Source organism: Aspergillus wentii, assembly GCF_001890725.1.
Source record: "Aspergillus wentii DTO 134E9 unplaced genomic scaffold ASPWEscaffold_6, whole genome shotgun sequence".
NCBI classification, from domain to species: Eukaryota; Fungi; Ascomycota; class Eurotiomycetes; order Eurotiales; family Aspergillaceae; genus Aspergillus; species Aspergillus wentii.
Genome location: NW_024467837.1, coordinates 1,514,231 through 1,528,899, shown reverse-complemented (window position 1 = coordinate 1,528,899; position 14,669 = coordinate 1,514,231). Strand labels below are relative to the sequence as shown.

The window sequence follows — 14,669 nt, the reverse complement described above, 5'->3', positions numbered from 1 at the left end:
AATATAAAAATAAAGAGGGAATTCAGGTACAAGACCACAGACACAGGAGAGCTGGGTGGGTCGTTAACGAGCTGTCGGGGCACTTCCTGAAGAAGATCTGGATCTCCGAACAGTAGGAGTGGATGAAATGGAGCGAGAGTAATCTGACCGGATAGAACAGTGATAACAGAGGACGGTTATAGCTTATTTCCCTTCAGCCGGGATCTTTGTACCGCGCGCCAACGAAATGGGGGACGAAGGGAGGAGAAATGAGGGATTGTCTTAAGGTTATTACAGGCGAGTAGTAACCACCGGAAAGAAAATCGTTGATCCAAGAGATCTTAGTAAATCACTTTGTTTGCCCCCTTCTTTCCGTCTCGATCCCACCGAGATAAAGGGGAACTGCACTAGGATCAGCTGGGGCCAAGTGTCAATGGAAGGAAAATGAAGGCAGATCCTTTGCACTGGTCCTATGAAATAAGACTTGGAGGGGGCACTTACCGGACTGTGGGTAGAGAGTTATAGAAGATATTAAACGGTGTTTAGCCTAGCGGAGGAAGGCTGAGGGCCGAGGGGAGGGGGAGGTGGAAATAATAGCGGTACAGCAGTGATGGGATATTAGACGGATGCCTTCTCAAGGCCGAAAAGGATCCACCCGGAATCTTTCCAAGTTGGCCACCTAGATGATGCTAGGAATGCAGCAAAAGGGCTGGTAGGAACTCTGTCAACGATTGGACGCTCGGGGGAGCTGTGAATAGGCTTTCGCGTTGGATACAGGGAACTACTTCCAAACGACAGGCAGGTATGCCAATGCAGCGAAAACAAAGAGAAGAGAGGTTTAAGAGAGCGAAAAAAGAGGAGGAAACCAGGCTGGACAGATCACAGCTTGATATTTCCACATACGGGTATGTTAAACTATGCAAGAAGTTGACTTTGTAACGCCGTTCCGGAAACCGTAAACGAGTAAACGACAGGAATGGCAACGGGCGTCACAAACTAGGAATGGCTTATGGAAGAATGAAGGAAGGAGAGGGGCGGATGGGGAAACGACTGGATTGGAACGATGAATGTCAGGCCCTGATAGAAACCAGAGGCAACGTTCAGTGGTTCTACTAAAAGAGTAGTAGTACCTAGTAAGAGTGGAGTGTGGATATTCGAGGGTGAGATCAATGGACGACAACGTATGCCGGAGATAATCGGGCGTCCTTTTTTGCAGAGGACGTACTTCAGTCGACTTGTCGAGAAGCCGTCTGAAAGTCCCGGGATGTAGCAAACCTCCTCAAACAGTCTAAAGATCCTCGGAGGTTGGGTTGTGAGTGAAAAAAAAAAAAAAAAAAAAAAAGAAAAGAAAGAAAGAAAGAAAAAAGAAAAGGAGTCCAGCAGATACCAGGATGGTAGCGACATGATTAGCAGTAACACTCTACAACCAGATTCTCACAGAACGGAAAAGGCACCGTCTCAACCAAGTGGCAAAGTGAAACTCAAACTCCTGTCAGTCAGTCAGGCCGAGTGGTAAGGACACTGGTAGCCCTGTGCAAAAGAGACCAGCAGCTAAGCAACCCGAAACTAAACGGTTAGCCTACGATCCAGAGTCTGTTTGTCTGCACACCCACTCCTTGAACTCAGGTGTCATGCCCAGGCAGAATCGAGCACGCCCGTTGGAAAAATAATTTCCGGCGCCAAAACAATAATGTGCCTCGTGTGGACCATGATAGGCTCTTTTGTCAAACATCGACTTGTACACCTTGGCCAGCCAACCGCAGTATTGCAAAGAATATCGGTAGACCCTGAGGGGCCCTGGTCGCCCGGCCGGAGCTCGCTCTCTCTTGCAACCATGTGGGAAGTAGTGGGATGCCTACCGAAAGCACTAGCGTTGTACTGGCTCCATAAGCCGCCGGTCACCCGAGGGGGGATTGTATCGACCATTGATCGAGATGTACCGAATGCCGCGTATGATATGCTAGTGGCCACTCAGCGCTCTGCCCGCCACTGTCGAGCCAAGAATAGGATGGTAGTATCTGACTCTGGCTCTGAAAGGCTCCTGGACAAGGCATGCATTAGGACTCAGGAGGGAGCAGACGCTGAGTGGAGAAAAGCAAAAGACAAAGGGGGTGGGATTTACTGACCACTACTACGCACGGTCGATCTCATAGTGGAGGGAATCCAGCAGAGATGAAAAAGGGCTGGCTGGGTTGTGGCCATTCACATTGCAAAGCGGGTTGCAACTTGGCAAGGCAGATGACCCAAGAAAAAAAAAAAGAAAAAAGAGAAACTGGGAGAGGGTGATGACTGTACGGAATTCCCCGTATGGAGAATGATGATGGTGGTGGTACCAGGTACAATGCACCGCACACCGTGCAGTAGTGTAAACTGTGGCAGTTGGACCAGTAGGGGTACGTAGTGTAAGAGCTCAAGATGGGGCAAAACCATCAACACCCATGCCAATAACAGTATGGCTCAGGTGGATAGCCAGGGTTCGCGGAGAAATCAAGAGCATTAGAGGCATTCTTAGAGCCTCTTGCATTTGACGACGTAACCATATAACAGGCATAGCCCACCTGTGAAATGACCAGAGAGCGGACCCTGCACCTGACGACCGGCATGGTCGTGATTGTATGTAGTCTAGTTGGTACTTGGTAGTCGAGATGTCGCTATGAACCGACGTCGACGCTAACTACCTTAGTAGTAACATTGGACCGAGACGTGCGGTCAATTGTTAACCATGGCCGCCTCACGCTCTCTCCACCCTAGAAGCACAAGGGGAGAGGGGGGGTTGTCTCCTAGCAAAACTCCACAGAGGAAGTTGCATGAAACATCCCGGGCCATGGGAGGGGGAACTTCTGAAATGAGCTAGAGCATTGAAGGGCATCGATGAAGAAGAAAAAAGGCCGAATATGATTTTTAAAAAATAATAATAAGCGTCTTGACAGTCGATAACGATCGTTATTGAAGGAGAAACAAAGGAAGAATGCCGGCAGAATTATCCTAGGTCCCTAGCTAGCTGAACTGAACAATTTTCGACGAGTGGGACGTTTTGTGGGTCGGGATTTTTCTCTCGTCGAGCGTCCGGATACATCTGGATAATTCTACCATTGCGCAAATAACGAAGCGGATTGGTGAATACTTAGATTCCCAAATATCGGTAGGTTGTTTACTTTCTGGGAGATCATCGACCGTGGAGTTCTTTTCCCATTGATTTTTTGTTTTTTTGACCTCGTATCTCTACCGTAGAAAAAGGATGGAAGAATCACATGTGACTATGGACGACACTCTCCACCGGATAGGAAGCTCGACCAGCGGGCACTTGGGCCAGGTGGGAATGCGGCCTTTCCAGCGTTCCAGGCCGACAGATCGTGTAGCTAAAGTCGGAGGATAATCGTGACCCGTAGAAAGGGGATTATCTATTATAAATTATTCAGAGTTTCATAAACATGGGATGGAAACTTCGGCTCATCTTGGCACGGTCGAATGATTCCTGTTGAGAAAAAAGAAGAATAGAAGGGTTAGTGAGGATCGTGAATCGGCGAAATCAAAAGGAACACTACTCATCGGACATCGAGTCATCATCATCATCATCATCATCATCATATCATCTGCGTGGGACTCGATGGAGCCTGTCCTGCCTCTTTTCCTTCGCAGGGAGAAAAGTCGGATGCGAGAAATCTCGGAGATCCCAACTCCATCTGGTTTGGGCTGATAGGACGATACTAGTAAATTGTTGTCCCTTCTTTCTAATTCTTTTTCTGCCTGTCTTGTTTGTTTCTTTTCGTTTTCTTGTCGTTTCCATGTTTTCTCCCTAGGCTGTCACGACGGTGTTCCTGCGTCGAGTGGAGGGGGAGGGGAAGTAGCCCATTCGCGAGCCACATGGAGGAAAATCATCAATCATCATCAGACCACCAAGCAAGAAAAAAAAAAATTAAAAATAAAATAAAATAAAAATCCATCAATAGTATTGGCGGTGGTGGATCAGCGTCACCGTCAGTATTGGGTTGATTTGATGAAGCACTGAAGAGGGACGATCGCAGCTGAACTTGCAACGGTGCGGGGGCAAAAGGGAAGATCGCAGACAGACAAATCGGGATAGAAAGTGGAAGAATCGCCCTGAGAGGAGGGCAAAGGCTTCGCGGGCTGCCAAGACGATTGAGATCCTCCTTTCATTTCCTGCCCGTATCTTTATTCTTGATCTGTCTTAATTCACTGATCATCGCACGTTGCTGTCATCGATGTCTGGTCTGGCTCTGTTGGCCCTCTGATTATTGGTATATCGTTCGTCGATCTGGAGTGGTTGTAAGTGGTGGTATTCGTTGAAGATCTACACTGTAGTCGAAAAGTATATATCTCTCGTTGCTGAGTCCTTTCCCATGATCAGATCCACACCATTATCATTATCATTGTCATCATCACCATCACCATCACCACCACTATCGCCATCACCATTGTTATTATCATAGTGGATCAGGCTAGTATTCAATACATTCGATACATCATTTGACTCGATGGTACCACCATCATCAACATATTGGTTCCTGGATCAACCAAGGTTCCTAGCGTGTCTGGTCTGTGCGGGTCATCCAGTAGGATGAAACGTCGTTTATCCATGGTCTCCATTATTATTATCTCCCTTGTCTTACTGTCTTGCGGATGGATTCTATAGCTGGAATGTCGTTATCCTGACTATCTACGGGAGTACTTATGCAGTTACTTGGGTACTATCTTAGTAAAGCTATGTAGGTGACCATCCAGCAGCGTGGTCTATCTTGTGCATATCATTCCCGGTATGTAGTATGTGCAAGCAGATATTCAAAAGCTTCATAATCATACCGTAATGCAATATGACTTAATATACACTGACTCGGTGGGATAGTCCCACAACGGCCACACCATGGATCACTCCGTGGCAGATTGGTACATACATGGAATACCATCGAGAGAGAGACGAGACTCTCTTCCTTCCACCCCCTCGTGTAAAGCCACCAATATACCTGTCATAAAATTATCATAAACGCTGTCTGAGCCTCGGAATATACCTGCATTCGCCATTCATCGGGCCATATTGCAGAGCGGCTATTATTCCCACTCATCGCCACTTAAATATTAATCTGACTCGGGGTAATTTTTTGATAGATGAGCTTATATCACCACTGCCGGGCTGAGTCGTGAAACATGGCGTCTCATAAACGACCGTCCCAAAGACGCCACCGCAATCTCGCAGGTGGAATTGTGGGAATTTACAGGATCGGTGGTACTCGGGGGGTTGCGGAACTGTCCGAACGGTCAAGGGCACGTCTGGCATGATGGTATCCATTGGTATTTTGCATCTTTTCTCTCTTCATTTCTGTAGAGTGAATAGTATTAATCTCTGTGCAGGAACTGTCCTGTAATTAAAGTTGCTGATCCCCTGGAAAATCTGGTCCCACGTCCGTAGCTTATTCGTCCTGAGTCAACGGACTTCCATATCGACTGGAGATGGAAGGTTCTTTGCTGCCGCCCGGTCCTGGAGATAATTTGCTTCCACGCCTTGGAAATATTGAATAAAAGGAATCCCCTATTCGGGTGTTTTGGTGGATGCCTGGGGCCCTTCAATCTCCGATGCAGTACGTAACTGCCAACAGTGCAACAATGTCCTCCTTCTCCACCCCCCTCAACCAGGTTCCAAGAATGCCCAGGTAGAACCAACACCCAGTCGAGCCTTCAGAGTTCAGGAATGTCTGCCGGGTGCCTTCTTCAGCAGATTGAAAAAAGGTCTCGTTTGTTGCCACTACCAGTTAGCGCATCGAAAGAGGGGATAGAAGAGTCCAATCAGAGACTAGGAAATCATCCGACGTGATCTCTCACAGCTCCCACATGATTAACCTCCCAGCCAGGCTTTCCAAAGTACATTCAACAGTGCTCACGTCTCATTTCCGAATGCACAGCAATGCTGTTAGCGCTGTGATATCAGTGCATAGTGCACGCATACTCCATCAGCCACCTTGACTGTGTGACTGTATACGGTGATCCAGCTCAACCCCTCACATCAACGCAGCGCTAACACGAAGAATCAGCCCCTCCGCGGGCGTTCTTCATAATTTCTTCCAGGGTCAAGGCGCGCATTTTATCAGGTCGCCTGGTTATCGGTCGGTCCGGCTTCTTGACGTTTGGATTCAGCCGAGTCCTGTTCAGTGCCCATAGCGCTTTCTTTCTCGATACCACTAGACTCTTGTTCCGTTCCGTTGGTCACAGTTTTATCACCCTCGGTCGATGATGGTTTAGCTGCTGTTCCTTCCACAACCTTCGGGGTTCCCTCTGCTGCCTGAGGTGTTCCTTCTGGTGCTTGAGGGGTTTCGAATAAAATCTTGAGATTCTTGCCATCCTCGATCTTTTCAAAAGCAGCGAGCTTGCTTCTGGAAGAAAGCCGTAATATACGCCATGTCTTGCTGGCTTTGGCTCTCGTTGCATCTTCTTTTTCTTCCTTGGTTTGCGCCATGTCGATGTCTAATTCATCATCCATGATGCCCATCATAAAGGAGTCTGCGGCAGGAACGGAAAATCTGAAATGAAATCAGCGAAAGCACAGTGGAATATTTATCATGTTGCAACTCCTACCTTTCTGGCTCCTTGAGTCGCTCAAGGCTTGCCAGTGACTCGCCCTCCGAAAGAAAATTGAGATTGAGCGAGCCCATAGGCGACGAACGAAGACGTTTGTTGGCGTAGGTTTTGGTTGCGTGGTCGCGAGCCCCAATGTATTCTGTCACAGATATGGGTGGCCGCTCGATGAGAGGACATCCCTCAGCCTTCCAACGCACCCAATTCTTGTCTCTCGAAAGAACAGTGTCGACCATACGATAGTAAAACTTCCCTCCAGTACCTTCCTGAAGATATTCCTCGATCGCCTTTCTTGTCTTGGTGGCCCATTTGGTCTAGCAAGTGTTAGAAAGAAAACCACCGTGCAAAATGAACAGGCAAGGGAAGGGCCCTACATCATCTTCGTTCAACACAAAGCCGTAAAGCACAGATTTGTTTGTAAGGTCAGCTAGTCGCGCTTTGGCCTTAGGCGTAAGCGAGAGCATAAAGTCCAGGAGAATGAGTGCTTGGACAAGAACATGTCGCCTAAAAGCCGTATCGTTTACCTAAACCCATACTATTAGTTGAAATAGATATGAAGTTGAAAAATGAGCCCTTACTTCAAGATCAAAAAGATCTCTGCTTGTCAGATACTTCGGATTGAAGCTGCTGGCAATTTCAGGTCCGTCTGCTGTTCGTTTTCGCTTGTTAGACTTTCGGAGGTCTTCTGATGCCCTGCTGGTGCTTTGATTGTCGAGATCCGTATTGATATTTCTGAAACTGGAAAGAGTCGCTTCGAGTCCTGATTTGAACGATGCAAAATGCTGGGGATCGAAGACCTTCGTTGGAGCGGAGAAATAGGCCTGTAGCCCCCAAAACATCGGATAGAGTGCATCCAAGTCAACAGGCTTCTTTCCTTTCTGATCATCACCCCTGGAGACAACGACTTTCGGGGTTTTGGTGGTTTCCTGGCTATTCGATTGACTATCACCACTAGCAGAGGTTTGGGAATCGTTGTTCGATTTTTGGCCCTCGGCAGTCGTGGAAGCTTCTTTTTCATCTGACGTGTCCACATCCATTTCCCCGTTCTCCTTGGCAGCCGATCGAGCGATTTCATCGAATGTAGTGACATTTTCGGTGTGATACTCGCCCCGGAGGTTGACAGCGCTTTTGTCTCCAAGCGGGAAACTCTGGAAAAGAAAGATGAAAACCCGTCCACAGAAAACAGTATCTTCTGCTCGAGAAAGTCGTCGGAGTAATTCATTGCAAGACCTGAGAATAACCAAACTCTTTTGCTTGAAGTGTTTCTTTGACAGCATTAGCAGGTGTACCACGAATGGAGATTGCTGCTACTGAGCTTGCACACACCTTTGTATTTCGCTCTCTTCGTGATTCCAAATAGTCAAATACCTTGCGACAGCCGTTGATTGTTTGGCTATCCAGTAACTCCTCAATGAGCCAGAATATTAGGCCAGGCTCGCACTGTTCTAAAGGGACATCAGAGTTATTATTCGCAGGCCGAAAAATAGCACCGAAAACTAACCATTGTCAGAGAAGATAGAAATTATGTCAAGTAATCTCCATATTTGGATAAAGGCAGGCTCGTCGATTGATGTCGTCGCCTTTGAAGAAAAATAATAGTTAGCCATTCGGTCTTGATGGGGGTGAAAGACGAGGTTCGCACAAGGATGCTATAGAACTTCTCTCTGAAGGCAATTTCGACGGCGGCAAATTGTGTCTGCTGGCTCAATCGCTTCACTGCCTGCTCGTCGTCTCCTTGGACGAGCCATATCGAATCGCCCAGGTGCGCCTCTGTCAACGGGGGTTCGATATGCTTGTCCGGCCTGGCCTCCTCTGCCCGATCCAGAAGATTGTCAACCAATCTCCTGTAGATATGTATGGCTTCAACGTCCACAGCCATGCTTCCGATCAGCTACCCGACACAATGTGGTGAGAAAAAAAGGACGAAGCATAAAGCTCACGAAGGTATCGCGCAGCTTTGGATGATCCCAAGGGCCGATGCCAATGCGGCTCGGCGGGATCTAGCCGCGGCGGGTTAGTTCGTTAAACGCGCGCCAGAAGGTTTCCCATCCCGCCGCGACGGACCACTTGCGCAGATAAATCGGACCTGTGCTGGATTCACTTTGAGCAATCCCAAAGTCGAGGAATGGGGTTACAGACACGCTCGGCAATGGCGCAGAGCCTTGATTCCAGGCCGACCGTGGAAGATTTTCGTGAAGACAGCTCATGGGTGAAGCTGGCCAAATCCCACTGGCTAGACACATCGAAGGTCCGCAAAGTCAAGCAGGATGTCATCAAGAAGGATATATGGGATCCTTTGGAGGCTGAGGGATTCAACCTTCGATCGCTCTTGACGCTAGAGAATCTCAACATTTTGGAAAAGTGCGCATCACCCCCCTACGACCAGTCGACCCGCTACAAGAGCTAACCTAACAATAGGTTCCTTTGGCCGACATACACGGAAGATGCATCCAATTACCATGTGATGTTGATAGCATTGATTGTAAGCATCAAGCAACGGGAGCATCTACCAATATGGGGTGGGTTATACGTTAATTAAGACATCATTTTGCGGAAACTGATAGAATCTCAGGAATCTTTTCCGACCGATCGGATGAATTCTCGAACCTCTTTCATCGGATTCTTTCCATGAGTATCGACAATTCGCTCGCTACTTCTTCCCGATTATCCATAATTTCCTTTATCATAAGCGGATTTCAATCCCTTGAGAACGTCTTGATCCGGAAAGAATGTGCACCTCTCGTTTCCATCTCAATCTGGCACAATCTTGCAAGCGACGAAACAAGAGAGCGGATACTTGTGAAGGGCCCAACATTGAAGAAGGCATGGAGGGCCGCCGGAAAACGATATGACGCAGGAGACGAGGCGGCCAAGGCCAAGATGCGGTTTGAACGGTCATGGCTGTATACTATGCTTCTTGACTTCATGCGGAAGTTAAATGGGCCGGAGAAAGACCAAGTCGACAATCTGCGGTATTGCGAACGGTTCCTTGAACTGCTGGTTGACTTGGAAAGCCAGCTTCCCACCAGACGCTACGTCAACACATTGATAAAGGATCTCAACCTTTTGCCCGTGATTCGACTCTCTCAATTGTATCGCTCTCCCGAGAATGCACTCTTCCGCGACTTCTATAACCTTCTGAAGCATTTCTCCAACTTTGCGATCAATGATTATACCGGTGAAGCGCTTTCTCCTCAAGCGGTGTACGAAATTCATTGTCAGGAACTTGCACATCTGCAGCGAACTTCGATGAAACACTACAAGGACAAGTTGATGATCTTGGCACTCTCAAACTACGGCTCGATCGAGCAACGCTCAGAATTGGAAGGGCAATTGTCTTCTTTGGAGGAATCTGAGCTTCAAAACCTGTGTTCTCACCTTGGATTCAGAACAAACTACCCAAAGCAGTCTCAGGTCACTCCGGATCGGCATCTGTATCTGGAAGTACTCTTATCATTCTACGAGCGGAGACTCTCTTTCCAAGAGGCTGCATCGCATCTGAGCATTGTCCCTACGGAGGAAAATCTTTATGACCCTGCATTGTTGCGAAATGAAACATATGATGGATCAAGGCCGCTTGCAATCCCGAAATTGAATCTCCAATATCTGACTCTTGGTGATTTTCTCTGGCGCTCATTTTTGCTGTACCGCTCTGAAGCATTTTTCCAGATTCGTAAAGATATGGAATCGGTTGTTAAGCGAATGCAGCCACGAGGAAGTCGAGATGGCAAGACTCTGACCTTTGAAGGTTTCTCCCGAATGGCTATTCCAATCTCCAAGCCCGCCATCATTGAAGTCGCACCACCAAAAGTCGGCTCAGCAAAGCCAGCTTTCGTAAGGGCCGAGATAGCTATCGAAGTGGGAAGATTGGCAGATCACATTCGAAGGGAATGGGAGTCCTTACGCCCTGATGATGTTGTCTATCTCTTGACTGTACAGCAGCCTGGTACCTCAACAAAACTTGGGCATCAAGATTCTAGTTCAACAGAGACTCCTACTTTAACGCATCTTAGGACTGCAGAAGTTGTACAAGTACTTGATGAACAAGGTCGCCCACTACGCGAGCCTGCCTCGGGCGAGACGAACGGCTATAGGTCTAGGCCGCGCATCAGAAGATTATTGCTCAACCTAGACTCGGCCGCTTTCAAGGCAGATAAAGATCGAAGCTTGCAGGGCAAGCAGGACATCTACCCGTTGATAAATGTGATTGCGAGAAGGAAAGGCAGAGAAAATAACTTCAAGTCTATCCTTGAAACTATGCAGAGACTCATCGTCTCTGACATTGCCCTTCCCTCGTGGATTCAGGATATCTTCTTGGGATATGGTGACCCCTCAGGCGCTCGGTATACAGAACTGCCAAATAGGCTCAAATCAGTTGACTTCCGAGATACCTTCTTAGATTGGCAGCACTTAGTGGAGAGTTTCCCTGGGTCTACCATTGAGCCTTCAGGAAATGCTGATTCGAGTTTCGGGCGTCCATATGTGCTTGAATATGTTGATAATGAACAGAAAGCACCGCCTACAACTCAATCTAAAAAACGGCGAAGAGATCAGGTTGAGAAGGTGCAGCAAGGACCCAGCTCGCTGCATGTGTCAACCTACAAACCGCCAAACCCAGGACCTTATCCAGTGGATGCCCCAAAACTTAATACTGTCCGCTTCACTCCAGCTCAGGTGGAGGCCATCGCGTCCGGAACGCAACCCGGGTTAACCGTAGTCGTTGGGCCCCCAGGCACAGGAAAGACTGATGTTGCAACTCAGATCATCAACAATATATACCACAACTTCCCAAATGAGCGCACACTGCTTATTGCCCACAGTAACCAGGCTCTGAATCAACTTTTCCAAAAGATCGTCGCTTTGGATATTGACGAACGCCACCTTTTGCGACTTGGTCACGGTGAAGAGGAATTGGAAACTGAGTCAAACTACAGCAAGCACGGCCGAGTTGAATCATTCCTTGACAATCGTAACCAGTTCCTTTCAGAAGTCATGCGGTTAGCGGCATCAATTGGGGCGCAGGGTGCACACGGAAACTCATGCGAGACCGCTGGATATTTCAACACGGTTTATATCCAGCCTGCGTGGGCGAAGTTCTGGGACCAAGCTCGCGCTGAAAATGCTTCTAACGAAGATATCATTGCGGCTTTTCCATTTCACTCTTATTTCGCAAACGCGCCTCAGCCCATATTTGATTCTGCAGCACCTAAAGAAACAGTTCTGGATATAGCAGAGGGTTGCCAAAGACATGTTGAGAAAATCTTTTCTGAACTGGAAGATATTCGTCCATTCGAAATTCTGAGACTACCTCGAGACAAGGCAAACTACCTTCTCGTGAAAGAGGCCAGACTAATTGCAATGACATCGACACATGCCGCGATGCGCCGCCAGGAAATTGCTGATCTTGGTTTTCATTATGATAACGTGGTGATGGAAGAAGCAGCACAGATTACAGAAATCGAAAGCTTCATTCCATCTGCTCTTCAAAACATGAAGAACGGTGCACTACCTCTGAAACGGGTGGTTCTCTGCGGAGACCACCTTCAGAACTCCCCTATTATCCAGAATCTTGCTTTCCGACAATACGCTCACTTCGAGCAAAGCCTTTTCCTTCGCCTGGTGAGATTGGGCGTTCCTGTCATCACGCTTGACCAGCAAGGGCGATCAAGGCCCAGCATCGCAGAACTCTTCAGGTGGCGTTATAAGCAGCTTGGAGATTTGCCGGCGGTGCAATCGGCCCAGGAATTCAGGCAGGCCAATTCCGGTTTCCAATTCGACTACCAGTTCATCAATGTCCCCGACTATCAAGGCGTGGGCGAGAGAGAGCCTACCCCTCACTTTATCCAAAATCTGGGTGAGGCGGAATATACTGTTGCTCTGTACCAGTATATGCGACTTCTTGGCTACCCGGCATCGAAGGTATCCATTCTTGCGACCTACGCGGGACAAATGACGTTGATTAAGGATGTTTTGAATCACCGCTGTGCCAAGAATGCATTGTTCGGCATGCCCAAGATCGTGACGACAGTGGATAAGTACCAAGGCGAACAAAATGACTGTAAGTTAAGATCTACTCTGTTTCATGCGGCAAGGCAGTGGCTAATCTTGAATTTTTGCAGATGTCCTTCTTTCGCTCACACGAACCCGCACAGTCGGCTACTTGCGCGATGTCCGTCGTCTTACTGTTGCACTTTCCCGCGCCCGTCTTGGTCTATACATTTTGGGTCGCCGCGTGGTGTTCGAGTCATGCTATGAACTTAAGCCTGCATTTGACCTTCTATTCCAGCGCCCTGACAAACTCATGCTTGCTCCTGGCGAGATGTTCCCAACCACCCGATCGCTGGACGATGAGATCCAAGGCACTCCGATGGAGGGGGTCGAGCATCTTGGGCAGTATGTGTACGAGATGACCCAAGCCAAGCTCAAGGCTATGGGTGAGGAGGACATTGTGGTGGAAGATGCAATGATCGATGATGGCGATGGCGGCCTCGTGGACGAGGATGAAGACATGCTTGGAGCTGGCGACGAAGCAGACGGCGATCCGTTGCACGAGGATGTACTGTGAGCATAAAAAAAAAGCACATTAATCTTATTTGTTAAATGTTCACGGCGATGTCTATTATCTACTAACGCATAGGTTTTCTGTTTATGATCCGGTTGGTATGGAAGATAAAAACCTTGATTTTATTACAATTTCTCTCCGCATACCATTTCTGAGATAGCCATCTTTGTAGTATTTTGTTTCTCTAATCAGTTCCTTATGTCTTGATTATTCCGCAAGCCTAAAGCAAGCTGAGTGCTCTAGTTATACACTAAAGTTCTATCTGCTCGGAGTAGGTACAAGTACACCATAAGCATAGACAGACCGACTGAGTATAAAATGATGTATGTACAAGTATCTTTGCATTTTATCCAGCAGTGACCGGGTCAGGATGTGCAAACCAAACAATGTTGCATAGCAATTGCGTTGACTATGAGTCTCGCTTGAGCTCTTCGACAATATTTTGCGGGTCCTTCCAGGCCAGCGCAATGAACCTGTTTGTCAAAAGTTTAGCAAATGCGCTTTATATCAGAAGTAGCTGTTTAGGCATGAGGCATACTTTGTGTGGCTTCCTCTTGCGACAATATCACCTTTGCTGTTGAGGAACTTGATCGACGTGTATGCAAGGGTTTTGCCGACTGCGTTGATGTGAGTTTCATTTTGTTCTACGGCGACAGGCCATATCAGGCTTCGCATCTGTGGTGACAGCATATGAAAAGAGACACTTACATTTGTCGCAAGTGACCTCCTGTGGAAAGATTAGTATATGTACAATACAGGACAAGATAGAACACATACCGCTAGGATCTTATCACCGATCTTACCACCAGAGCTGAGATAGGTCACTTAATAGGCAGGGTTGTCAATAAACCAGAGTTTCGGAATCATCAATCGTTCTATTCAGACTACCACGCACCATTGAGGTCCGTCGAGACGCCTGTTGCAAAGAGTCCACGGGATGCTACGGCCAATGAACCGCCAAGGTCGACTTGGATAGAGCGTCAGTAAATGGGTTTCTGTAGTATGGACATTAGATACGACCACATACCCATGCTAGCAATAGTACCTCCATGGAGGATGTTCAAACGATTCTGACCCGAATGTCAGTGGACCGGACTAGATATAGATTATACAGACAATACCGTGTGCTCTTTTTGAATGTCCAGTTCAAAATTGACAAATCCTGGCCTTGCGCCAGTCACACGAAGCTAGATGTCATTAATTAGTATATCGCATGAACCATTGGTCTGTCCATTGTTTATATTGATTGCATCGAGGGAACCCGTCTCTTCTCCTCGAATGTCAAATGGACAATCCAAGCCCTTAGATCTTACATTGTTCAATAAACTATGCAACAATCACCGTCAGTGACCTTCTTCTCGCAACGAGCTTCTATTACTTACCGAGGCTCCAGCCCCGAAGTAGCCCGAAAGGACTCCCAAACCTAGATGTAGGATGGTGGTTAGCATGGCAATGCAATTGAACGATTAACAATCATGCATGTAGAGAGACCACCTACAGACTTGACAAATCGCAAAGAAGCCATATTCACAATCAAAGAACA

The 14,669-nt window shown here is 47.6% G+C and overlaps 3 protein-coding genes across 3 annotated transcripts; 1 reads left to right on the top strand and 2 right to left on the bottom strand.

Moving 5' to 3' along the window:
* Nucleotides 1-6,076: 6,076 nt before the first annotated feature.
* On the bottom strand, nt 6,077-8,443 carry ASPWEDRAFT_30272 (THO complex subunit THO1/HPR1; the record flags this gene model as incomplete). The annotated part of the gene is made up of 7 exons (XM_040833380.1): nt 6,077-6,509; nt 6,565-6,878; nt 6,939-7,088; nt 7,143-7,829; nt 7,891-8,009; nt 8,066-8,144; nt 8,207-8,443. The coding sequence occupies 7 exons, from the start codon at nt 8,441-8,443 to the stop codon at nt 6,077-6,079; spliced, it is 2,019 nt and encodes a 672-aa protein (XP_040686843.1).
* Nucleotides 8,444-8,689: 246 nt separating this feature from the next.
* Nucleotides 8,690-13,129, top strand: ASPWEDRAFT_53200 (RNA helicase aquarius; the record flags this gene model as incomplete). The annotated part of the gene is made up of 4 exons (XM_040837848.1): nt 8,690-8,925; nt 8,983-9,083; nt 9,137-12,622; nt 12,684-13,129. The coding sequence occupies 4 exons, from the start codon at nt 8,690-8,692 to the stop codon at nt 13,127-13,129; spliced, it is 4,269 nt and encodes a 1,422-aa protein (XP_040686842.1).
* A 406-nt stretch (nt 13,130-13,535) lies between these two features.
* ASPWEDRAFT_116338 (PaaI family thioesterase) lies at nt 13,536-14,651 on the bottom strand (the record flags this gene model as incomplete). The annotated part of the gene is made up of 10 exons (XM_040828650.1): nt 13,536-13,599; nt 13,665-13,743; nt 13,835-13,853; nt 13,904-13,950; nt 14,022-14,093; nt 14,154-14,196; nt 14,248-14,313; nt 14,440-14,452; nt 14,509-14,549; nt 14,625-14,651. The coding sequence occupies 10 exons, from the start codon at nt 14,649-14,651 to the stop codon at nt 13,536-13,538; spliced, it is 471 nt and encodes a 156-aa protein (XP_040686841.1).
* Nucleotides 14,652-14,669: the final 18 nt, after the last annotated feature.